Source organism: Xenopus laevis, chromosome 7S (assembly GCF_017654675.1).
Source record: "Xenopus laevis strain J_2021 chromosome 7S, Xenopus_laevis_v10.1, whole genome shotgun sequence".
Classification (NCBI taxonomy): Eukaryota; Metazoa; Chordata; class Amphibia; order Anura; family Pipidae; genus Xenopus; species Xenopus laevis.
Window position 1 is genome coordinate 32,720,437 of NC_054384.1, and position 27,654 is coordinate 32,748,090.

The 27,654-nt window shown below is 39.9% G+C and overlaps 1 protein-coding gene across 1 annotated transcript in view; it reads right to left on the reverse strand.

Moving 5' to 3' along the window:
- The window catches only part of bc014685.S (cDNA sequence BC014685 S homeolog), an 84,205-nt gene that overhangs the window by 13,723 nt on the left and 42,828 nt on the right, over positions 1-27,654 (reverse strand). The window contains exon 4 of the mRNA XM_018227590.2: positions 7,312-7,379. Coding sequence (XP_018083079.1) covers positions 7,312-7,379 — 68 coding nt within the window. The remainder of the gene's footprint in view (positions 1-7,311; positions 7,380-27,654) is intronic.

Genomic DNA, 27,654 nt, shown 5'->3' on the forward strand with positions numbered 1-27,654 from the left:
TGAATACGGGGGAACTACAGGTCAGAAAAATACAGGATTTTACAGCCTGAGTCTGGCGTGCAAACAATGCAGGCTCCAGTTAATCTCAGTAATGATATACAGTATCTAGAAGAATTAAATCAAAGGAAATTGGACATTTAGGGTAAGGCCAGACGAGGAGATTCGGGGAGATTTTGTCGCCTGGTGACTTATCGCCACGTCTTTTGCGCGACTTTCTCCCCCAACTGCCTCAGCGTCTTTTCCCCATAGGCTACAGCGCAAAATCGCCTGCGCTAATGCACACGCGGAGATGCGTTTTCAATAGTCGCCGAAAGTTGTCTCAGTGAGGCAACTTTGGGCGACTACTGAAAACGCATCGCCGCGTGTGCACTAGCGCAGGCGACTTTTCATTCTAGCCTAAAATCTCCCCGAATCTCCTCGTCTGGCCTTACCCTTAGGGTAAGGCCACACGAGGAGATTCGGGGAGATTTTGTCGCCTGGCAACTAATCGCCTCGTCTTTTGAGCGACTATCTCCCCAAACTGCTTCAGCGTTTTTCCCCATAGACTACATCCAATAACAATGGTTCCATTGAACTTCAGCAAGGTGTTGGCTGAAACGCACAGATGTGTAAAAGTGTGATCCAGTCACAATGGTACTGTGATTTTCATTGGAGCAAGTGTTAATCTTTCAATGTACATGACTGGAAGTGTGAATTGTTGTGTAGCCAATGGGGTAAGGATGTCAAAGCGGCATTGTATGTTGATGACAAACAGTGTCGCAGGCCCTCTCCTCTGTTCAGGAATAGTTTTACCACTTTGCCATAAATGGCCTCTTTCAAACCATCTGTCCTCTATATCCAAAATGTGCACATTGTTGTTCTCAAAGGAATGGCCCTTTTGTTTGAGATGTAAATAGACTTCTGACTCTAGTCCTGAGGAGTTGGGCCATTCTCTAACAGAGTGGTTGCTTTGTCTCCCAAACGTATTGATTGGAACACTCTTCACTACACCGGACAGCATTGACCATATGGCTCTTCATGTGCTGTGGTGTTGGGTCTTTAGGGTGCACCAACTTCTGTCTTTGGGTGCTGCTGGGTTTGAAATACACAGGACTGTGATGTTTCTTTAAAAACCTGCTAAGTTTTTCCGGTAACATATGGGATGGCTATGTTCGCTTCGCCTGCTAAGCTCTTCCCCTCTGTTACTTGGTTTGGTCTTTTTGCGTGGCTTATATTTTGTTTTGATAAAGGCCATTCTGGGTAACCATAAGTTTTCAGAGTTTCTTTCAGATGTTGGTATTCTTGCCACAGTTTCAGCCCGATGGTGTAAAGTTCTTATAACCCCCAGTTTATGTTCCAGAGGGTGATGGGAATCAAACAACAAATACTGATCGGTGTGAGTGGGTTTCCTGTATACTTCAATATCCAGGTTTCTTCTTCATAGACATACCCTCAGTAATGATACCTCTAAATTCTTACACAGCAACCAGACTTTGATGTGGGGGGGGGCACACAATGGGAGGGCCGAGGGCAGGATACAGCCTGCTGCTGGCTGAACAGCACTGTTCTAAGGATCTGCCATCCTCCAGCAGTGATCTCCAAACAGTGGCTCATGATCAACATGTTTCTCACCAAGCAATTGGATGTTGCTCCCAGTGGCCTCAAAGCAGGTTCTCGTTTCTGAATTTTTGGCAAAGAGACAAGTTCTTGTTGCATTAAAATTCAGATGTAATGCCAAACAGAGCCTTCTGCAGGCTACCTGTCTACACATGGGCTACTAAATGGCCAATCATAACACTTTGTACCACCTACAAACATATTTTTATACTTGTGTTGCTCCCCAACTCTGAATGTGGCTAACGGGTAAAAAGGTTGGGGACCTCCACTCCTGAAGAATAGTTGTGCATTTCGCTAGTCTCACCATAGGCCCCATTTATCTCTATGTGATTGATGAAATGGTTATAGGATATCTAGTCACTTATCTCTAGAAATCCTCTTGTCTGGAGCTTTCCACTACTTTGAGGATTTTGTCTTGATGATAACTCTTTCTCATGAGAATGATTCTAAGAGTTTTATTGGCAAGGCCAAAAAGTTTATCAAGAGCATGTAGCTCTTTTTCTTGGATCCTTAAAGTGACAAACATATCTGCTTGAAGAGACTCTACTGCCAAATATCTTTTAGGGAATTCTGCCACTGCTGATATCTGCTCTGGTTCTGAATCTGAAGAATCTTCATGGGAGAGTTCATCCACAGATGGTTCTGCAATTGCAGCAGGTTGAGTAGGTTGAAGTTGTTTTTACAGAATATTGTATTTGTGTTTCTGCTACTGTGAAAATGATGGCCAATTGTATGTTGTCTCAGAAAAGCACTGTCTACATCAGGGCTGTCCCAACTGGCAGCCCCCGTTGTGTGGCCCTCCACATGAAAGTCTGCCTGCTGTATCTGTTTACCATATGTAAACTTTAAAATGTATCACTACAGAGATTAACTGGCCCCTGCATTGTTTAAACCTCAAATTCAGACTGTAATCCCCTGTATTGTTCACACATCTAATCCTCCCTGAATTGTTCACACTTGTGACACTTCTATTGTTCACATCCTAAAGCCCTGTACTGTTCACACCTGAGATCCAGACTGAAACAGCCCAAATTGTACACCTGTTCACACTTCATACAAAATGCTGATGGGGCACCAGCACTGTGTGACTGTATGTAGCACATCTAGAGTGGTATTGATAGGTTTCCCTGTCTCCTGCCTTGTTCTGCCTTCCCTATCCTCCTTGTGTATGCCATACTCCGCCTGCCTTATGCTCCCTGTGTGTGCCATACTCTGTCTGCCCCATACTACATGTGTGTGTTATACTCTGCCTGCCCTATGCTCCCTGGGTGTGCCAAACGCTACCTGTCTGTGCCCTGCTCTGCCTATGGAACATAAGCCTGGTATTTGTTCTGGGGGTTTGTTAGCATTTGAAAATTATTGTTAGGGGCCCCTAAAGAATTTAATCATATGCTGGGGGTAGTGTGTTATCCACAAGGGAGGAGGAGGAATGTGGATTTAAGAGTATGCCTTAATATGACAACTTTTTACACATATAAATGACATCCCTGCAGCGAGCACAACCATTTGGTTTTTTGGTGTACTCTTAATGTGGACATGGTCTTGTGGTAACATGGGTGTGGTTTAAAGTAGGTGTGGTCTAAAAGCAGGGAGTGGCTAACACTGGCTTCCATTATCGGCCCTCCACCATATAGACCAGAAATATTCCAGCACTCGGTACCATATAAGTTGGATAGCACTGGTCTAAATCATACGACAAGATACCCGTTTTACTCAAAAAAGAAAACATGCAAAGAATGAGCCATTTTTATCCTCTCAACAGCATGAATCATTTAAGCCGTACCTGGCAAAATTCCAGTTTAATTCAGTTTAAACTTGGTTTGGTTTGATTTACATGTTCTCTTGTAATTAATGTAGTAGCCAAAATTGTACATTTTTCATTGCAGTAGATGTAAAACAAAAAAAAAAAAAAAAAAAAGTTGCATTTAAACCTTATTATGGCCTATAAAGCAGCATAGGTGCCCGCAAACTAATTTTTCATATTGAACCACAGGAATGAAAGAAAATCCTAACTGGGTTGCCTCTTAAAACATTTATATAATTCTACCACTGTTCGATTACTTACTGCAACATAAATGCTGACAGTAAAGAACTTAATTGTGCACATTTCCTGCACCCATGTATTCATACATTTAATGTATTTAATGGTCTACTTATTGGAAACTGGCTATTTAAGCCACAGCCACTGATTTCTTAACAATTCCATGCTTCCTAGTTTGTGGCAACAATCATGTCCATATGTGGAAAAATTGGACCATACAGATCTTAGTTTGCAGAGATGGAAGTGGAAGAACTTGACTGACGACATCATTGCCCAGCTCAATTGTGTAAGAATGAAAGAAAAGTTCTGCAACAATTATTCAACATGCAGTGGGAAATTCTTCCCAGAAAAGGAGATGGAGTTTTGGAATATGATGTTTGACAGGCAGGAGACCACATACTTTTGGCCATATAGTGTGAGACAGCACATAGTCTCAGTGGAGAAAGGAAGAAATGTTCATATTCTGCACCTTCCAACCCATACATCTTAAAGACACATGTCCTATTTATAAACTGGCAAGACAGACCCACAACTATAAGCTTTATTTCTTTTTTTTATCATTATCATAATGGTGAAATAATCCTTGATAATGGAATGTAAAATAATGAATACAGTCAGCAATATATTTTTATATACTGTATGATCCAAAATGCAATGAGTGTGCTTGTGCCGGAGCCAACACAAGGCTTCCGAACGGGAACGCAGAAGAGGATTCTGCTAGCAGTTGCGGGCTGAAGTTGGCCTGCAGATTTCAGCAGGTAGATTTCAGCCCCATAAGATCCTAGCCTAAGGGCAGACATAGTTTCAGTTCTTGCACAGGACAATGAACTGGGGCCAAATATCATTCATGGATCTACAGAACCAAAGGGACTCAAATATTTGTTGCCAGGACATAGTTCACTTGAAGGTGATACATCACCATTGTGATAAGTCCCCATTGGCAGCCCTCTGCTGGCCCCCTTCCCTGCCTTCCCCCTGCACAGTCTTACTCCTGAATTCCTTCCCCTCTAGAAATAGTGATCGCAAATGCAGAGTGAGAGCAGCAGAGTTTACAGGCACCATCTTCTTCTCTTCCGTAATCTTCGTGTCTTCTTTCTCCCCTTCGGCAATTTTCATCTCTTTCGGCCCATGCGCAGTTGTCACGAACTGGAAGATTGCTCCAACTGCGCATGCACCAATACGCCGATCACTTCCCTAAGATTACCAAAGAGAAGAAGATGTCGCCCGTGAGCTCTGCTGCGCTGACTCTGCTGCGCTGACTCTGCTGCGCTGACTCTGCTGCGCTGACTCTGCTGCGCTGACTCTGCTGCGCTGACTCTGCTGCGCTGACTCTGCTGCGCTGACTCTGCTGCGCTGACTCTGCTGCGCTGACTCTGCTGCGCTGACTCTGCATTTGCGGTCTCTATTTCTAGAGGGGAAAGACTTTAGGGGTATGACAGGGCAGGGGGGTCAGCGGAGAGGGGCCAATGGGGACTTATCACAATGGGGGGGTTAGTTCTCCTTTAAATAAAAATAAATCTAAAAATAAAATCTGTCCATTTGTGCAATGATCGGGTAACCTGAAAAGTGGGCAGAAGGATCAGATTGCTCCCAAATAAGTCCAGTCCTGGCTGTTTAAGATATTTGTTTTAATAACACAAAGAGAGCTCCATAATGCACATATCCAACAACTCTCTTTACTACAGCAAGAATACTTGTGGACTACTAGAAAGGAGACATGGTAAAGGCAGAACAGTGTAGTGTCTCATGGCAAAACTACTACAAAGCACTACAAGCACTTCTGGGAAACAAATGTATTTACAGCTAAACTTTATGTACTTTGGCAGCAGGTCATGTTTTAAAGGGATTGTTCACTTTCCAAACACTTTTTTCAGCTTTTCATCATAAACAAAGACTTTTTTCAAATGTTTTCCATCTTTTATTATTTTTTTTTTTTTACAGTTTTTCCAAAATTGAAGTTTAAAAGTTTAATCTTCCTGTCTCTGGGGTTTCCGTCTGGCAGCTCAGTGATCCAGGAGCATTCTGAACTGTTACAATTTGCTACATATCATTGATCAACATTTCGTTGATACATTTCTCACAGTATATGTGGAATATTAGCAAATATTGTATCAATTCTAACAGCTGCCTTTAATGGAACTCAGGGATATTGCTCAGCAGGGCATAAGACATGTATCAATTAAATGGATCCATTTAAAACATTTAAAGGGATTCAACGACATAAAATTAAGTGAGAAATAGATACCAATAAACGATAATGCAATTATGTATAAGAACCAATGGGCTAGGGTGTCCACCAACAAATGTGTTGAATAAATATTGCCTTTTATTTTATTACATGCTCAAGTGTAATCTATTCTAATTGAGTATATTTGAACTATATGGGTCAAGGGTTAAATCCCAATTTGGTTGCGCATATAGATTTAAAGGAATTCCATCATGATTTTTATGATGTAGTTCTTATTTCTAAATTACACTGCAAATAATTAACTACAATATACAATTTCATTTCTGAACCAGCAAGAGTATATTTTTTAGTTGTAATATTGGTGTGTAGGCGCCATCTCAGGACATTTTGCCTAGTTATGTGCTTTCAGAAAGAGCCAGCACTTTAGGATGGAACTGCTTTCTGGCAGGCTGTTGTTTCTCCTACTATGTAATGTAATTGAATGTGTCTCAGTCACAAATATAAAATATAAAGTTATTGGGAAAAAAAAAACTATTTCTGGTGAACCATCTGAAATTAACTGAACAGAAAAAAAGTGTTTGACGGTGAATAACCCCAATGGTATTATCGATTATTTGAGAGAATCAAGGTGTGACGCACAGTTATCACTGGTTTAAAATAAATGATTATAAATCCTTTATGTTGCATCAGACCCAGACTGTCTATCTGTGGGTCTGCCAAATGCCAGAGGGCCTGCTGTAAGATGCCATAAACAATCCCTATTAAGTGTGCGGTGGGTAGTTTGGGTCTCTGTGTACATGAAATGCCAGGGCTTGTTTTGAATTCCAGTCCAGACTTGTGTTTCATCAGTGATACGGTTTATGCCGTTTCCCAACTTACTTCCTTGGTTTTCCATAGGGCAACATCCACCCACACAGCAACTAATGCAAAACCTGTGAAGCCTTAAAACCACAAACATCCTAAATGGTAAATTGATTTATCTGCAGCTTATAATACTGACTTTTCCTGGAACAGTGAAAATAAATAGCTTTGCCAATTTCTGTACATCTTAAATTCACTGACTCAATTACCTCAGGCAGGGCAGGAACTAGGGATAGGCAGAGTGCTTTGGGTGCAGTGGTGGTGGGATCCAACTGAAGGGTGAACATTAAACAGAGAGCTGAAAGAGGCTGAGTAAACCAATATGGGGCTATGGATACCTAAGGATACCAAAATTTCTACAGTAGTGTAATTTTGAAGGTATGATCATTTAATTTTCTAAAGGACAGTCCGCGTGGCAGATCTTTTTATCCCTATTTCCAATTTTCAAATATTGGGAGGTATGTAATTTAACTAAAAATAGACCCTGCATTGGTAACTTTGGGGCTACTCTGGTCTACATCATACTTAAAGTTAATTTTAAGGTTTTCTACCCTGTATCATAGAGCATAACCGCAATGGGTAAAATATTGACACTGTAGAGATTTCTTGATAAAAAGCAACTTACCCATAAATGCACCAAGACTGCATATTAGGCTGAAGAAGCAGCTCTCTGGTGGAAGGTTTCCACATTTACTAAAAGAGAACAGAAAACTTACTGTCAAGAAAAAACCAATGAAAGTAAATATAACGTTTATGAACAAGCAGAGGAAGCAGCAATGTAAACATTTGGGAGGAAGTTATTTTTTACTTTTAGCAGTCATTAAAACCTGATTTTATCAGAATTACAGAGGTACATCGGCTCAGACTTATCCAACAATCCCCAACTCTTGTAACCTTCAATTTGCTATTTAATTTAGTTATGATAGTAAGGTTGGTTATTGGTGGTTTTGGAATGATGATTTTTATTTCAAATAAATAATGTAATTAAAAAAATAAATGTATGAAACAATTACTATATTATTAGTAAACACTGTTATACTTTGAAATATTGGATCTATTATCCTGAAAGCTATGGACCTGGGGTTTGCAGAATAAGTAGTCTTTTCATGATTTCTTGAAGCACCAAGCTGTTGCAAAATATAGTTTTCCCATCAAAATTGATAAACATTTGGATGAGCATCATATTGTTGTATACATATAATTATCATCCTAACAGATTACCTGTCCATGCAACATTCCATCTTTCGGACAAATGCCAAAGCGATGAGCTGAAGGCCTGTACTGGGTTTTTTGGTTACTGATGTGCAAAGTCAAATGTGTCATTAAGTTGCAATTTGTTAATTTTGTGCAGAAATTGCAAATACAGGTGTTTTCTGGTCAAAATTTGTCCAAAGTGAAGTGGAAGGACGGATCTTATGAATTCTTCAACAGAGGATATTTTTCTGATCAATATTGGAACAAGCCCATGTCAAAAAGATACCAGGGACCCATACACAGCGCTGGATTTCACAATTCCTGCACCATTAGGCCCCCACCACTTGCACCCCACCCCGCGCTCACATCCCACCTAGTACTGGACATCCCTGTGCCTGCACCCTCCCCTCTGCTGCTCAAACCTATCACTCTAATCAGCTTTCACCAATGGAACTGCTACTTTGTGCACTCTTTTCCTGCTTGCACCCACCTGACTCCTCTCACCCACCTCCTCCCAGTCACACCTCTTTCCCACCCAACTGCTCCCGCTCACAACCCACTCCCATTCAACTCCTCTCGCTTGCACCCCTCTTAAACCAGACTGCTCTCGCTTGCACCCCTCTCTGACCCTACTCCTCGCACCCTACTCCCACCCAACTCCTCTCGCTTGAACCCCTCCCACACCAGACTCCTTTTGTTTGCACCCCTCTCTGACCCAACTCCTCCCGCTCACACCTCTTTTCCACCCAACTCCTCTCACTTGCACCTCACTCACACCAGACTGCTCTCGCTTGCACCCCTCTCCGACCCAACTACTCCTGCTCGCACCCCATTCTCACCCAACTCCTCTCACTTGCATCCCTCTTACACCAGACTCCTCTTGCTTGCACCCTTCTCCGACCCCACTCCTCCTGCTCGCACAACTACTCTCGCTCACACACCCCCACCACTCGAACCTCCCCCACTTCTTCTCACCTTGCAGCAATCTGCTTTTCCCAACTTTGCACAGTTTTCCCCTGTCAGCTCTGCTACTTTGTGGACTTTTGATGCACCCCAATTTTTGCCCCCCTAGGCCCACAAAACCGGGCATGCCCATACATGAACCAATTAAATGCTGACGCAGTCAGTGCAAGTCAGCAAACAATAACTGCCCATATATGGGCATCTTAGCTTGCATTCTCAATACAGAATGGACTACGGGTTCGGCAAATCTGCCATAGACAACTTATGACAAAGGTGGGTACATGGACAGAATCAAAGAAATGGTAATGAATGATAAACTAAAAACTATATCCATACTTTGCTTGCTTTAGGCACATTAAGCTCTGTTTTCTGAGGTTAGTGTTCCTTTTATGAACTACCATTCATTGCTGTTCCATCATTAGGGAATAAAATATTTATTCCATTCAAGGCTTTTAGCGAGTAACATATTTTACTGCAAACTGCTAACCTTTCACCTAGTTTCCAGGCAATGGAGACAGGAAGATGAAAAATGAATCAATTGTGCCCAATTTTATCTTTACCCTGTCCCTGCCACAGACAAACATCTGTAAAATAGAATTTTTTTTTTTGAATAGGAAACCCATACAGGAAACACAACAAACACAGTATAAACTTATTTTAATATAAAAAATGTGAACACATTGCCAGAACATAGCATGAACTACATTAATGTAAGTGGACTTCAAAAGTGCTAATCTTATAATAGAGATAATGCCATAGCTCTATATATATATATATATATATATATATATATATATATATATATATATATATATATATATATATATATATATATATATATATATATATATTAATTTTCATGGTCACCCAGTAGAGTTTGTGGATAGTGTCATTGTTAGAAGAAGTGAAAAGATATGAGAATAAAGAATGCCACAAAAAGTACAAATTAAGTAAGTGTTTTCTTTAGCGGTCACGCTTACCTCTCCCAATTTAGAAGTTAAATTCGCTAATGCAAACAGTGTCATAGGAAATGAGGCAGCAATTTCAAAGTGGCACCTGCAGTAGAGTAACTAGATGTTACTAGGCCCCACAGCAAATTAAAATTAGGGCTCCAACACTTATATACTGTATGTTGACCCATGTCACCACGATATATCAAAATTTCTGATTACTTAGGGCCCTCTACACCCCTGCGACCAACCAGTTTGCCTGTTAGCTATGGCTGCTCCTCTGATGACCTCTGCTTTCATAGTAATGCTTGCCCCACAAAGGCATTTTTTATGAAGAGGACACATTTTACAGGTAAACTACATTATCATTTGAGCATGTGGCCCCTACCCATGTATATTTTCAAATCTCAACCTTGAGAGGCACAGGCTCTATATTCCTGCACTTCTGTAAATTGGGGCTCTTATAGACCACTATGGAAAATTGGGTGGGTCCACCTTCACAAAAATGAAATGGAGGTTGTTAAAGGGGAATTCACCTTTAGATTGACCGTTAATATTCTGAGACAATTTGTTATTCGATTTCTATTTCTATTATTTATAGTACAGGTATTTATCAAGGTGTTCGGTTATATTACCTCATTCCTTCACTGTTGCATGGAATTGAATACAGCTATTCATAAAGTAGAGCATTTTCATATATGTAATTGAAGTTCCTTAAAGGGTTTGTTCCCCTTTAAAGTAACCTTTAGTATGATGTACAGAGTAATATTTTTTGACAATTTGCAATTGGTTTTCTTTTTTTATTTGTGGTTTTTGAGTTATTTAGCTTGCAGCTTCTGTAATCAGGTTCTCAAGGGCTCAAATCATCCTAGCAACCATGCACTGATATGAATAAAAGACTGGAATATGAATAGGAGAGGGCCTGACTGGAAAGAGTCAGAAAAAGAAGGCGGCAATCATTTAAAAAGTTGCCATTCTATAAAATACTAAAAGTTAACTTTTAAAAGTGAGCCACTGCTTTAAATTTTGTAGGCATTAAGTTGGCCTATACTAATCATGGGAAAGGGTGACACAAAGCAACCTAAGATGGGCCCATAGGTTCAGTTGTGTTCAGAATAATAGTGTGGTTTAAAAAGTGAATAAAGCTCATAATCCTTATAATACAGTATATTTCCATACACATAAATGCATTGGGAACACTGCACATTCTATTCCAAATCAAAATATGGAGAAATAATTATAAAATGTGTTTTCCTTAACAGAAAGTGAAGAAAAGGGAATATTAGGCTGTTAAATAACAGTGTCTGCATTCTTCTTTACAAACTCAAACATTCACTGTATAAACTGAAAAATGTTTCAAGCTTTTGCTTTCCTATGAATCACTGAGCTAATATTTAAAAGCAGTGTTTCTGAGAACTGCTGCACATCTGTGTTGTATGGAGTCCACCAACTTCTGGCACCTGTTACATTCCACAATTCTTCTGCAGTTCTTGGTTTTGCCTCAGAAACAGCATTTTTTATGTCACCAAACAAGTTTTCTATTGGATTAAGGTCCAGGGATTGGGCTGGTCACACCATAACGTCAATCTTGTTGGTCTAGAACCAAGATGTCGCTGGTTTACTGGTGTGTTTGGGTCATTGTCTTGTTGAAACCCCATTGCAAGGGCAATTCCTCTTTGGCATAAGGCAACATGGCCATTTGAAGTATTTTGATGTATTGAAATTGATCCAAGATCCCTGGTATGTGATAAATAGGCCCAACACCTTAGTATGAGAAACATCCCCATATCATGATGCTTCACCACCATGTTTCACTGTTGTCACAATGTACTGTGGCTTGAATTCAGTGTTTGGGGGGTCATCTGACAAACTGTCTGCGGCCCCTAGCCCGAAAAAGAACAATCTTGCTTTCATCAGTTCACAAAATGTTGCACCATTTCTCTTTAGGCCAGTCAATGTGTTTTTTTAGCAAGTTGTAACCTCTTCAGCACGTCTTTTTTTTTTTTTCCAACAATGGGACTTCACATAGGCGTCTTCTAATAGTATCAGTACTCATAGGTAACTGTAGACCTTCTTTGATCTTCCTGGAGCTGATCATTGTCTGTTCTTCTGAACAATGTCTGGAACACCCCATTTTACTTAGACTTTCAGAGAGAAATGCACTATAACAAGCATGCACAACATTTGCTGCCTTCCTTCATTAAATAAGGGACGTAATTGACTCCTGTTTTTTTACAGAATGAATGACCTCACTAATTGAACTCCACACTGCTGTTATTTGGAACAAGCCTCAATTAATGATTCAATGACACAGAACCAGCAGCATGCATGTCATGACAGTTGTGTGTATTGGTTTTCTATTACACCCACTAGTACATTATTTGCCATGTAGAAATATAATTTCTACCAAAAACAGTGATTGATCAGGATAGTGATGTCGGAGTGCTACTATTCTGAACACAATTATATATCATGCAATACTCAATATTGTGAGTGATGTGACTAGGGATGCACAGAATCCGGGATCCGGTTCAGGATTCGGACAAAATCCTTCTGTGTAGCTGAACCGAATCTGAATTTGCATATGCAAATTAGGGATGGGGAGGAAAATCACGTGAATTTTTGTCACAAAACAAGGAAGTAAAAAATGTTTTCCCCTTCCCAACCCTAATTTGCATATGCAAATTAGGATTCGTATTCGGTTTGGTATTCGGCCGAATCTTTCACAAAGGATTCAGGGGTTCGGCGGATTCGGTGCATCCCTAGATGTGACCACCGTCTGCTCCATTGAACAAAGCAATTTGTCCTTCTCATAAACAGCTACTTAGAACTAAAATCTGGCTGACATCTAGCAGAACAACTGGCCAGATATTACCAGCATTTGTACACCTTACAAACAGTTGCTGGAGCTGTGACTTTGTTCACAATACTAATCAGACTGGTCGCTCAGTCCAATATAAAAATAATAATTATAGGAATACTTAGGGTGTCCCCACTCCACACAACTGCTAGTAGATACAAGTCCCAGCATGCAGCCACACAGATACTGCAGTTCAGCTGTTTTGTTTTTGGCAGTTATAACTTAGCCCCTGCTGATAACTAGGCTGGGTGCCAGAATACAAAGCAGCAAAGAGTTGCCAGAAAGAGTCTTTGCATCCCTCTGCTCTGTTGGACATCCTTTTCTTTCAAGTGATGGGCCTTTGCTTTGTATGTGCCATGAACTGGCATAGTATTGACACAAAATGCTAGGTAAAACTCAGAAATGCGTGTGTGTTTTAATCAGTTTTGTCCTCTGATTCCAATATTTTTAAGATTTTAGTATTTTAGTAATTTATAATATATATAATAGTTAAAGACATTATACTTGTTCCTGAACACATTTCTATCAGAAAAATTTGCACCTGGATAGTTACTCTTCAAACATTATAGATACGAATTATAAAAGGAAAGATGGCTTCACACAGGGACCTATGGGGGAAGACTAATGATTTTAATAGTTGCATTTAACCATATGTGTAAGCAGTCTCTGGCACAAACCAGCTGAGTCAGTATGGAAAATAACATTATTAACTGTGTGAAAATCCTCAACCATTTGGCTGTGGGTTTACAGCACACAGGATGTGTTGATTATGGCTCCTCACTAGCCTGAAATCTTTATGGGTTACTGCTTGATGATTAGAATGAAAAATACAGACAGTAGACCATAAGCCACTCTTGTTGTAGTTTCTATTATTATTTCAGCTTCTGTCAGATGGTCTTTGTGGTGTCCAATAATAAAAGGGACAACACTATTCTGTAGGAATGTATAGTTTAAAACAAGAGGCACAATGTCCCAGGTTATCATGAGGGGTTGTATTCCCTGGCGAGTGTACATGGGTATAATCAGCACATACAAAACTGCATGCTTAGATCAACAATTTCAAAAGCTTTTACTGAAATAAGCTAATTTGCAGTTGCTGGAAACTGCATACAGGAAGTTGTAAAGCTCTAGGGTTCAATTTGCATAGCAAGTAACTCAAGCTCTTTAGAATACAATTAAGCCAGTCGTTCCTAAACCTGAAAACCATTTAGGATGGGATTTTGGGATATAGCCTAATTGCTTTCTTATATACCCCTGAAGTTGAACCTGTGGTTTGTCACATTTGGAATTAGCACTTAGTTCGTACCCTGGGAACTATGTCTGAGTGTAACACTATAAGATTGGATATTTTTCCCCGATATGCCCACCAAAAAGCAGGGCAATAAGGGGCTAATAATCGTAGGGCCAAATAATCAGATTACAGCAATCGGAATGGGAGTTGATCGTCAACTAGACGATGCTGTCCTTGATTGCAAGGGAAAATCAAACCTGCTGATTGATAGCTGGCCAGATATCTGTTCAGGATGCTCATTGGAAAGCACCATACATGGGCTCTGCGGAACCAGTCTAAAGGACCCGAATGGGCATCTAAAATCTGCCAGTTTTGCCCAGTCTTTAAAGGCGGCTTTAAAAAAACAAAACACCATATCTCTGACACCTTCATTGAAAGAGATAATAAAAAAAAAAAGATAAGCCTCATCACATCCCCCTAATCTATGGATATTGGACATTTCACAAATATTGAAATTGGGTCCCCTAAACCTCAATGGGTCCCACTAGGTTCAGCTTCCTCTATAGTTATGCTCTGGCTACTCTGCAGTATCAAATAAAACAAAGTTGCGTGCAGAGGGATTTTCCTGCCCTTTTTTTATAAGTTGGCTTCCCAGAGTTTCTTTTCAGTCGGTAAAGACCAGCTAGTTTACAGTACTTACTTTCTCAACGGTCACCAGTGCACCTTTTTCTATTTGTCCCCTTCCTGATTTCTTATTCTTTTTTTTTTAAATGTGATCATCAAACACATTTAACTATTAGTCAAAGATAACACAAGTAAACACAAAATGCAGTTTTTAAATGAGGGTTTTTATTATTTAGGGAGAAAAGAAATCCAAACCTGTGTGAAAAAGTAATTGCCCCCTGAACCTAATAACTGGTTGGGCCACCCTTAGCAGCAATAACTGCAATCAAGCGTTTGCGATTACTTGCAACGAGTCTTTTACAGTGCTCTGGAGGAATTTTGGCCCACTCATCTTTGCAGAATTGTTGTAATTCAGCTTTATTTGAGGGTTTTCTAGCATGAACCGCCTTTTTAAGGTCATGCCACAACATCTCAATAGGATTCAGGTCAGGACTTTGACTAGGCCACTCCAAAGTCTTCATTTTGTTTTTCTTCAGCCATTCAGAGGTGGATTTGCTGGTGTGTTTTGGGTCATTATCCTGCTGCAGCACCCAAGATTGCTTCAGCTTGAGTTGACGAACAGATGGCCGGACATTCTCCTTCAGGATTTTTTGGTAGACAGTAGAATTCATGGTTCCATCTATCACAGCAATTCTTCCAGGTCCTGAAGCAGCAAAAGAACCCCAGACCATCACACTACCACCACCATATTTTACTGTTGGTATGATGTTCTTTTTCTGAAATGCTGTGTTACTTTTACGCCAGATGTAACGGGACGCGCACCTTCCAAAAAGTTCAACTTTTGTCTCGTCGGTCCACAAGGTATTTTCCCAAAAGTCTTGGCAATCATTGAGATGTTTTTTAGCAAAATTGAGACGAGCCTTAATGTTCTTTTTGCTTAAAAGTGGTTTGCACCTTGGAAATCTGCCATGCAGGCCGTTTTTGCCCAGTCTCTTTCTTATGGTGGAGTCGTGTTCAGTCAGTTCTTTAGATGTTGTCCTGGGGTCTTTTGTGGCCTCTCGGATGAGTTGTCTCTGCGCTCTTGGGGTAATTTTGGTCGGCCGGCCACTCCTGGGAAGGTTCACCACTGTTCCATGTTTTTGCCATTTGTGGATAATGGCTCTCACTGTGGTTCGCTGGAGTCCCAAAGCTTTAGAAATGGCTTTATAACCTTTGAAATTGAACTCAGGTGTGATAAACCACAGTTAAGTTATTTTTTAACAAGGGGGGCAATCACTTTTTCACACAGGCCCATGTAGATTTGGAGTTTTTTTTCTCCCTTAACGTAAACCTTCATTTAAAAACTGCATTTTGTGTTCAATTATGTTATCTTTGACTAATAGTTAACGGTTTTTGATGAGCAGAAACATTTAAGTGTGACAAACATGCAAAAGAATAAGAAATCAGGAAGGGGGCAAATAGTTTTTCACACCACCGTATGTGTATGTATGTATGTATGTATGTATGTATGTATGTATGTATGTATGTATGTATGTATGTATGTATGTATGTATATATATATATATTAGGATGTTTCATGCTCAATTTCATTTTTTCACTCTGAAGGTTCCCTGCACTTTCCAAGCTCCCTGCACCTATATTTAACGTGAGTGCCAACTTTTTCATGATAATATATTTTAATATATATATATATATATATATATATATATATATATATATATATATATATATATATATATATATATATATATATATATAAAATTCCACTTGTATTGGTTAGTAACAGCACTCACGCTATGTTCTCTTCTTTTATTGTCTGTGGTGCACGTCCCATTGAGGTTTTCCGGTCTTCCCTCGTTATATAAAATGCAAAGATAGACAGCACAAATATTATGCAAAAGCTTGTATTAAAGTGAAAAAAGCATATACATCACCATGTACACATTATGTAGCGACTTTTCAAGCCAATATAGGCTCTTTCTCAAGCCATGTGAACAATGGTTTTAAAATCCACCAAATCTATACAGGTTTTTAAAGTCTATCAGAGGAAGTGACATAACGATTCTTCCATTTGCCTTGTACAGGGCTGTCACCACACCTGCTGTATAGAGTAATTAGACAGACATTTGTAACATGTATATAGTAACACATTGTATATTTCCTTAGTTACATAATGCACTGTCTATCTATCATAAAAACAGATACAAGTTATAATCTTTATTCAATCCATTGGGGTGTAGCGAATTTAGTTTTTTTTATCCACCATACCTCTCTTTGTTTAAGTTTTAGTTCACGATCTCCCCCTCTTCTCAGTGGGGGCACTGTCTCTAATATTGTGAACCTCAGCTGTTCCGCTGTATGCCCTTTCTCTTTAAAATGCTTAGAAAGTGGTAATGCCATATTGCCCGTATTAATGGTGGATCTATGCTGAGAGATACGTGACTTCACTTTCTGTATTGTCTCTCCAACATAGATCTTCCCACAGGGTCATAGTATAGCGTATATCGCATATTGTGAGATACATGTATAGTATCCCCTCATGTGATATACCTCCCCCGTGTCCGGGTGTTCAAATGACTTCCCCTTTAACACATAGCGACATTGCTTACAATTAAGGCATGGGTACATGCCACAATTTCTCACTCCGAGGCCCGTGCTCTTCAATCCTACTGCCTTAGGTACTTGTGTCCTAGTTATTTGTGAGCCAATGGTTCTACCTCTCCTGTAAGATGTAAGGGGGGGCAGCACAAACTCTTCCACCATGGGATATGCCCTACGAAGCAAATACCAATGTTTCACAAGTATTTCATTCACTTTTCTACTGGAATCACCATACTGGGTAACAAAAGTGATCCTTGAGTTCTTCCTCTTCTTTTTCTCTCTACTCTGAGACAGATTCCTCTCCGCATCTGATCTTACTGATTTGAAAAAACAGATGCAGGTGAAATTGGATAAATATAAACAGGAGAATGAAAAACAGAAAAGATTAAAGTATGATAGAGATGTCGTGGATTATGAGAGAGGTCGTGTTTATCAGTGGAATAACTCTGATTGGAAAGACAGAATAAATACACGCAGCCTAAGTGTACCACGAGGCTTGGAGAGATCATTACAGATGGAAGAAACAAGTGAGACCAATAAAGCGGATACAAGGTCTTTTTTAGACGAAACAGAGGACGCAGGGGCGGGAGGAAGCACAGATATATCAAACAAACGGAGAGCAATGCCGCCAAGGAGCAGACAGGGGAAGAGAGGGAACAAGTGATTTTCAACATTTCTTCTATTCCATTGACAGATGCACAGACTTCGGTTTTGGGGAAGGGTTTGAATTATTGTGTGGCATCACCTGTGGATCGTTTTCAGATGGATGTGGATCTTTACAGATTCTATCGAACTTTACGTTTGAAGGTGCACTTCTCTACCATGGACATCCAAGCACCGATTACTGGTGAGACTTTTGAACTTACCCCCAAACAGTTTGGTCTACGCAGCAAAAGTGGGTTTGTTCCACCTACATCCTACTCAGCTGTAGAGACATATATAAAACACATACAACAAGATCTTGAGTCACTGTATCAGCAGGAGCTCGATTCTCCTAGCATGGTATCAAATATTACTAAACATGAAAGGGAGGCTTTACATAGTTTAATGGAGGATACCAGGATCACGGTGAAACCCTCTGATAAGGGGGGTGCGATTGTGATCATGGATACTACATATTATGTAAATGAGATTAAAGGACAGTTGGGGGATAGAGAGGTCTATAAAGTTCTGGACAGTGATCCCTTACCCGACATTGTGAAGAGAATAGAGCAGGTGTTAACAACCATGGTTAATAACCAAATAATTTCGGAGGCATTGAAAACATTTCTGACAGTGTCCTTTCCACGTACACCCACATTGTACACGTTGCCCAAGATCCATAAGGATCCTGTCCATCTGCCGGGCCGACCGATTGTGTCTGGCATTGATTCGGTTTTTTGCCCAATGGCGACTTTATTGGACAGGGTCCTAGGACCTTTGGTTAGAAACACTGTATCCTATGTAAGGGACAGTGGACATTTTTTGGAAAGACTGGATGGTCTGAATATACAGGATGAGGATAATGTTATACTGGCCACATTAGATGTGTCCAGTCTTTACACCTCTATCCCTCACGATGAGGGCATTAGGGCCTGTGAATGGATGTTACGAGGAAGTGGACAGTATCAGGATGTACAAATTGAATTTTTTCTTCAGATATTGGAGATCATATTGAGGATGAATTATTTTACCTTTCAGGATGTTTTTTATCTACAGTTGCGTGGAACCGCGATGGGATCGAACGTCGCCCTGTCATACGCCAATACCTTTATGGTTTGGCTTGAACAGTTGCACATATATCTAGATGACCTCTACCAGGAACATTGCTGTGCATGGTGGAGGTACATCGATGATGTCTTTGTGCTATGGCGGGGTGACCTACATTCTTTATCGCAGTTCCACGAACGACTCAATAGACTTCATTGGTCGAAGTTTTCTCTAGTACACAATCAGAGAGAGATCTCTTTTTTGGATGTAATGGTCTATAGGGAGAAGGGACTACAGACTAAACTTTTTTCCAAACCGACTGACCGGAATCAAATTTTACATTTCAGTAGCTTTCACCCTACAAAGGAGGCGATACCTATTAGTCAATTAACAAGAGTTCAGAGATTAGTCAGTGACCCACAGGTTAGGGATACCCAGGTACAACAGATGAGAAACAAATTTAAACAAAGGGGCTATCCCACACGAGTACTAGATAAGGCGGAGAGGAGTCTGTCTCAGAGTAGAGAGAAAAAGAAGAGGAAGAACTCAAGGATCACTTTTGTTACCCAGTATGGTGATTCCAGTAGAAAAGTGAATGAAATACTTGTGAAACATTGGTATTTGCTTCGTAGGGCATATCCCATGGTGGAAGAGTTTGTGCTGCCCCCCCTTACGTCTTACAGGAGAGGTAGAACCATTGGCTCACAAATAACTAGGACACAAGTACCTAAGGGAGTAGGATTGAAGAGCACGGGCCTCGGAGTGAGAAATTGTGGCATGTACCCATGCCTTAATTGTAAGCAATGTCGCTATGTGATAAAGGGGAAGTCATTTGAACACCCGGACACGGGGGAGGTATATCACATAAGGGGATACTATACATGTATCTCACAATATGCGATATACGCTATAGTATGCCCCTGTGGGAAGATCTATGTTGGAGAGACAATACAGAAAGTGAAGTCACGTATCTCTCAGCATAGATCCACCATTAATACGGGCAATATGGCATTACCACTTTCTAAGCATTTTAAAGAGAAAGGGCATACAGCGGAACAGCTGAGGTTCACAATATTAGAGACAGTGCCCCCACTGAGAAGAGGGGGAGATCGTGAACTAAAACTTAAACAAAGAGAGGTATGGTGGATAAAAAAACTAAATTCGCTACACCCCAATGGATTGAATAAAGATTATAACTTGTATCTGTTTTGATGATAGATAGACAGTGCATTATGTAACTAAGGAAATATACAATGTGTTACTATATACATGTTACAAATGTCTGTCTAATTACTCTATACAGCAGGTGTGGTGACAGCCCTGTACAAGGCAAATGGAAGAATCGTTATGTCACTTCCTCTGATGGACTTTAAAAACCTGTATAGATTTGGTGGATTTTAAAACCATTGTTCACATGGCTTGAGAAAGAGCCTATATTGGCTCGAAACGTCGCTACATAATGTGTACATGGTGATGTATATGCTTTTTTCACTTTAATACAAGCTTTTGCATAATATTTGTGTATTTATATATATATATATATATATATATATATATATATATATATATAAAAGCATGTGCAAGCATTTGTAGTCTCACATATTATTATAATGTAATGTTATTTTTATAGATAATATTTTGCTCAAAGCTAAATTAAAGCACACACACCACAGAGCTTTCTAGATGATGGCTTTCCATTTAATAGATCCCATACTTGTACTCTTTTGCATAGTGGAATGCTATTTTTATTTAATGGTTGTTTATTAACACTACTTATTTTAGTACTTTCTGTCTCCCCCCCCTCCCAAGTTGTGAGTTTGGGTTTTTAAGCAGTTTACCCCCCTTCTTTAAAACACCTCTGCCAGCTCACATTGCAGTGTGCGTGTACATGCATGCCGATTATTCTGAGCTTGGCAACACCTGGAAAGTGCCAGCTTAGGTCTTCCTGTTAAATTAACACTATCAAAAGAAAAGCATTATTATCCTATATTTATAAAGTCTATGTATACATTACATATAGCTTTACAGAGATTAGAGGGCTTCATAACAAATATTTGAACACTACAAGTTAATAAATTAGAGGAATACACAGACTGGTTGCTATGGAAAAACTGTGCTAGTAAAATTTAGCAATTTAGCCAATACATTAGACCTACAACTTTAAAGCTGTAAAATAGTAGATATATTTTGCCCTTTGTGAATATAAATGCTCCGGTTTCCAGTTGACAATTAAAAACAAATTTGGGCCTGGCTCATTTTTTTAACCGTTTGCTTTCTTAACTCTACAGCTGTCACTAGATATACAGTGCTATAACATTTGTGAGATTATCCGGCCACAGGCTGGGTTGCCCTTTAAAGCTAAGGCATATCATTTCAGCAGGCAAGTGGTTAAACATGCCTACACTGGTTTGAACAGAAAAGATCAAACTGGAATTTTGGCACTGGATCGCTGGAATTTGCTAACCGTGCTTTCCAGAATTCCCCCCTCCCAAATCCCCATTTACAATATTTCCATTTGTTAAAGAAACCAAAAGCTCTGTTTTGGCATGTTAGCCTTTCTGCTTTACTTTTTGTTCCCAGAATAAGTTTTTCTATAACTTTTTGTATGCAGTAACTGCTCCCTTAGTAACAAATTAATTTAACTTAAAGTACTCCAGTTGTACAGAAACCAAGTAAATCCACAGGTCACAATGTAGGGTAAAAGTATGTATAAGAAAAAAAAGACTCAATTTGCTGAAAGTGCTGACAGAAATGGAGATATGACATTCTATAGTAAATGTATGTTGCCAAAGGAAACTGTATCTGTATAGCCTTAACTAAAAATAGATATTGTGCCTTCCAAAACGTTGTTTGCCATAGGAAACCAATATTTATACAACTACAGGGATGGTTTGGTCTTTAACAAAAGTGTCTTATATTTTGTTTGTATTTAAGGCAAGGTTCTGCTGCACCACTCAAAACAAATCATATCCCTATGCAATGTCAACCTTCATTCTCCACCCACCTTAAGGAACTAACATCAAAAAAATAAGAGTGTTTTAAAGTAATACAAATGTAATGCAGTGTTGCCCTGCACTGGTAAAACTGGGGTGTTTTCTTCTATTAAAACACTACTATAAACACTATTATTGTTTATAAAAAATAAGCTGCTGTGTAGAAATGGGGGCAGCCATTCAAAGGAGAGATGGCTCAGGTCACACAGCCGATAGCAGATAAACTCTATAGAACATAATGGTGGTATCCTTTATCTTTTCTTTATTGGTGTTACTGTTCCTTTAACTTAAGAGATTCATGTGGTATGTCCATCCTCTTCCTTTTGTCTGTAGTTAAATACTTCCACAGTGTGACATCCTGGGATACTGGTATTTTCTCTGGGCAGTGGCACATCAGCCTTATAGGGAGGGGTTTGTTCACCTTCCAACACTTTCAGTTCAATTGTTTTCAGGAGTTCACCAGGAATGTCTTTCTGAAGCAGCTCTGGGGGGGGGGGTCACTGACTCTATAAACTGTTCTAAACGTATACATTTGTTGATACATTTCCAGGGTTGCCACCTGCCCGGTATTTTACCGGCCTGGCCAGTAAAAATTAAAACTTGATCCTAATGTTATTAATAGGAGAAATGCATAAAAATATAGGAAGGCTGGTATTTTTTTCAAGAAAGGGTGGTAACCCTATACATTTCTTATCTTTGGTCCTGCTGAGCAGAATCCCTGAGTTTCATTAAAGGCAGCTGTTAGCAACTATTGTATCAATTCTAATATTCCACAGATACTGCTGAGAAATGTATCAACTAATGGAGCAAATTGTAACAGTTCAGAATCTACACCTGGATCACTGAGCTGCCAGGCTGGAAGGTGAACGACCCCTTTAATACCTGTGGTTATTTTACTTACTGGTGATGGTGATAAAGATCATCTTCGTTTCATGAGCTAATACGCAACAAAGAATATGGAATATGTATTATTGTAAGAAAGTACAGAGTTAAAAGCAAATTGGGTCACCACAGAGGAGAGTTCACTACCTGATTCACAACAGATAGAACTTCTGTGGGATCTTCAGACCCCTTTTAAAAGCATTGCCATCCTGAAAAATAACATATGTACTTGAGACGGTGGTTGGGGTTGCCTATACAAGTTATTTTATTTCCAGTGCCTTTATCGTTATCTGTATGGCAGATGTTCTGTTTTGGCTGATCAGCTTTGCTGTGACTATCCACACATAGTTTAGCGAAACGTATCACTTTAGGAGCCAAGCCCCCCAGATATCCTGTACAATCAGTTGTTGATAATGTGAACATTTTAGGTGCTGTAAGATTTCATCACTTGCTTATCTGCTTTGTCTTATTAAAATTGCAATCTGGTCACAGAGTACAATGATCCAATTCTTTTGTCAGTAAATGCCTACTTCTATTTATCTTCCAGTTCATCTGGGGCGAAACACAGTTTTATGTCTAGAGTCCTGCAGCTGGTCGGGTACCCGCGAGTTACCTTCAAAAACCTGCGGTACATTGTGGGTTGCGGTTAGAAGTTCCGGGTGCGGGTATAGGGTCAGCAGTTCTGCGGGTTGCTGGTCGGGCCACGGGTCTTCTCAATATCGATTTTTACTCCTTTTTTCTGATCACACCTACGTCCGATGATGTCACTTCCGGTTTACAATGATGGCACTTTCCGTTTTACTCCTTTTTTTGCTGATCACGCCTACTTCCGATGATGTCACTTCCAGTTTACAATGACAGCACTTCCCGTTTTACTCCTTTTTTTGCTGATCACGCCTACTTCCGATGATGTCACTTCCGGTTTACAATGGCAGCACTTCCTGATTCTTGATGGTCAGCGGGTTGCGGGTCTAGGCTGCGGATAAGGTACTTGGGGGTCGGGTTGCGGGTCCAAGCAGGGGCGGTCCTGGCCACCTGAGGCAGCAGTTGCTGCTGCTGCCCCCCCCCTGGAAATTCGCTCTTAAAGTACCAGGAGCAGCATTTTTGCCGCCCCTGGTACCTAGTGGGGCGCTGCCGTCTGAGGCGACAGCCTCAACTCGCCTCATCGGCGAAGCGCCCCTGGGTCCAAGCGGGTAAGAATGCGGGTTGCAGGTCCGGGTTGCGGATTGCAGGTTGCAAAAAATGGACCCGCGCAGGACTCTACCCTAGCCCCCCCCCAAACATATAATTATAATAATAAATTATAATTTGCAACAGAAGAGCAGCCTAATGGTAATTTGAGCCGACTGTTTACAGTTAGGAAAAAAAATGTTTGTACTGCATAGAGACAATCACACGTTGCACTACAGTTAGCCAAAATGACCAGCAGGCTGAGCTGTTAACATAAATTTTTTCTATTCATTTAAAAACTGCCAACATCTTTAAAAATTTGGAAAAGGTCTAAGAAGCTCTGAATAATTTCACATTATTTTGTTTTAACAATTAAATTTTTTTAATGTGCTATGGACACCCAAAATATGGCACTTCTCCACCCAACATTCCTTGGTATTCATCTAATAATTTTAATTTATGCTAACTGTGTAGCTTATTAATAATAATAAAAGCTTATACATCCCAAGCTTTACCCTTGATTTGCAGCACGAATTCAGGAACCACAAATTGCGAATACCAGTGCACTGTTGATAATAAAAAAACAAAAAAAAACCCAAGTGCTAAATACAAGACAAGATAAGTGAAGTGAAACGTGAAATGTTTATTTTAAATACTTCACAGCCAGTTAATACAAACGCTACAAGCTTAACTGAGCTGTGACTCGCTCAAGTGCTTTCATCTTGTTGCATTCCTGACAAGTGTTTCTAAGGAAGGCTGGAGATACATAACTCGTTGTTAACTTGGGTGACACATTACAAGGCCAGGTCCTGACTATTCACACTGACCTTTACCTAGAGCCTCTTTCAGAAAGCCAGTTCCTCTTTCCACAAAAGAATACAAAAAAATTGCTTGTCTGACTGCCTCTTTCCCACCTCATTGATTTAAGATGTGGTATTTTATGTGAATTCCCAGAGAATGCTTATTCTTGGACAGTGGGCACTGCTGGATAAATAAGGAACAGTGGTGGGAACAGCAAACACAGAAATAGAACATCCTGAAAGTGGAAAGACACATTAATATTCTGTATAAGCCTATGGGAAAGACAGTAGGGCTGCCCCTTGCTTTAAACCTAAAAGGACTTTATTCCTTAAAGATATGTTTAACCTTAAAAACAAAACAAATGATACTATTAAATTGCATATATTTAAACAACTAACCAAGTTCTGTGGGTCTATAATAGGATAACATTAAGCCTCTAAAGGAGTGGGTCCCTACTAGAACAAAGCTTAAAACCTGGTGACATTACAGGGGCGTTTCTGGGGTTTCGCCTCCTGAGACGGCCTTTCAGATGCGCCCCCCTTACACTTACCTTTTCTGACTCCGGAGAGGGTCGGGGGGGGGGGCGTTGCTAGTGCAGAGAGCACAGCTGCGCAATCTGCACTTGAAGAGCTGAAATTCTGGTTTAAAAATCGGAATTGTGGCTGTATACTAATAAAAACCCCTACCATACATAGTCCCCCTTCCTGCTCCCCCCGCACAGGTGTAAACACCTGTAAATGCCCCATATCCTGTAATTACCCCTCATTGTAGATTCAGCGCAGCAAAGCTCACGGTTGGCATCTTCCAGCGCTTTGGTAATCTTCGGTCTTCTTCCCTTCAGCAAATTTCGTGACTTTCGGCGCATGTGCAGTTATCACGAAGCGGAAGACTGCTATAACTGCACATGAACCGATACGGTGATTACTTTCAGAAGATTACCGAAGATGGCGCCCGTTAGCTCCGCTGAGCTGACTATGCAACGAGGGATGATACAGGATATGGGCCATTTACAGGTGTTTACACCTGTGCGGGGAGGGGGGGAGCAGGGAGGGGGTACTATGTAGGGTAGGGTTTTGTTTATTAGTTGGTGGGGTTGAATTCTCCTTTAAGTTTTCCCGCATTTAACATTTTTTAATTGTGGTCCCACCAATTTATAATGCATTTCAATGGGTGCATTTCCCTGATATTAAGTAACGTTTTCCCGGATTTACATTGTTTAAAATACTAACCAGATGTATATTTTGCCATGGTTCTGCCTGTAAATGGCCAATTTCAATTAGTCTGCACCAATCACTTATTGCTTTAGGTTGCCTTGCACATGCCCCAATAGTGTAACATTAACGCTGCAATGCAGTAAATACTGTATCTCAAAGTAAAACGGATAACAGTGCTTGTATCCTTTCAGTACTTAAAAAAAAATTTACTTTAAAAACACATTTCCCCTGATTTTACATTTTTCCGGATTTTACGTAATTTTTTCCCGGTCTCAGTAAAATGGGGGTTCTACTGTATATTGAAAATAGCAAAATGAAGATAATATAAACCCCAAAACAAAGGAAGTAAGGACAAAAAAAACATTCAAAACATGGATAGAAAGCACTGAATCATTTAAAACTATATTAAAAAACAATGGTTTGGTCATTTTAAAGAAGACTTAAATCCTGTTTCTGTGCAATACAATTATTGTATCTTCTTACAATGTATCTTCTGCAATGGGAAAGAGACTTGAAGGCATTGTGGAGTTTTTATAAGACTTAATCAGATGTTCTTACAGAACAAAAGAGCCTTTTAATCAGACTGGAGCTCAGCAGTCATACACTCTGCATGGGGCTTTCACAACAGTCCAGAAGGGTCTTCAAAAGGACATTTATTAGAAAAATATGAACTTTATAATATATTTGTTATAAAGGTGAATTTGATAGATAAGGGCATTGGGTCACAGGGTGTTATCACCACCAAGATTATAGCACAACAATGAATGGGAAAATCACCAATCGGTGCCAATATTCACCAGAAGCTTGGAAGTACTGTAACATTAAAAATGTGCAAGTTGTCTGCAGGATACAGGCTGCTTTCAGGGCTGTAGAGTTGGTACATAAATCAGATTCTGTGACTCCTCAGTTTATGGTACCTTGGACGCCTTTATTTTTTTTTAAAGGGACAGTAACACAAAACACAGAAAATGGATCAAAGTAATAAAAATATAATGTACTGCTTCTCTGCACTGGTAAAACTGGTGTGTTTGCTTCATAAAGACTGCTATACTTTAAACAAACTAACTGCTGTGTAGCCATGGGGCAGCTATTCAATCTGGAAGCACAGGTTTCATATCAGATAAAATACCATTGTATTGGACAGGGCTTATCTGTTATGTACTACGTAGCCTGTGCCCGCTTGTATGGCTGTCCATATCGCTACACAGCAGCTTATTTATATAAAACTATAGTAGAGTTTGTGAAGCAAACACACAGCTTTTACCAGTGCATGCTAACAGTATATTATATGTTTTTTCGGAATTTCCACCCGAAAACTTGGAGGTATTGCACATCAAAAAATCATTGGGACTTCTCCCATTGACTTATATGCAACCTCGACAGGTCTGAGATGCCGGATTTTCAGATTCTGACTTTTGCATCCTCGGGGTTTAATAAATTCCGAAAAAGTCGTAATTTTTTAAATCAGATTTATTTAAAGCAAAAACACAACATACAAGGTATTTTATCACTCCCAAAGCTCAAAAATATAAATCACATCCATTGGTAATTCTCAACCAAAATCAACGTTAAACTACATGAACCAGAAACAATTGGAAAACCTAAAAACAAACATATTAATTAGGGATGCACTGAATCCAGGATTCGGTTCGGGATTCGGCCTTTTTCAGCAAGATTCGGCCGAATCCTTCTCCCTGGCCGAACCAAATCCAAATTCTAATTTGATTATGTAAATTGGGTGGGGAGGGAAATCGTGTGACTTTTTGTCACAAAACAAGGAGTAACATTTTTTCCCC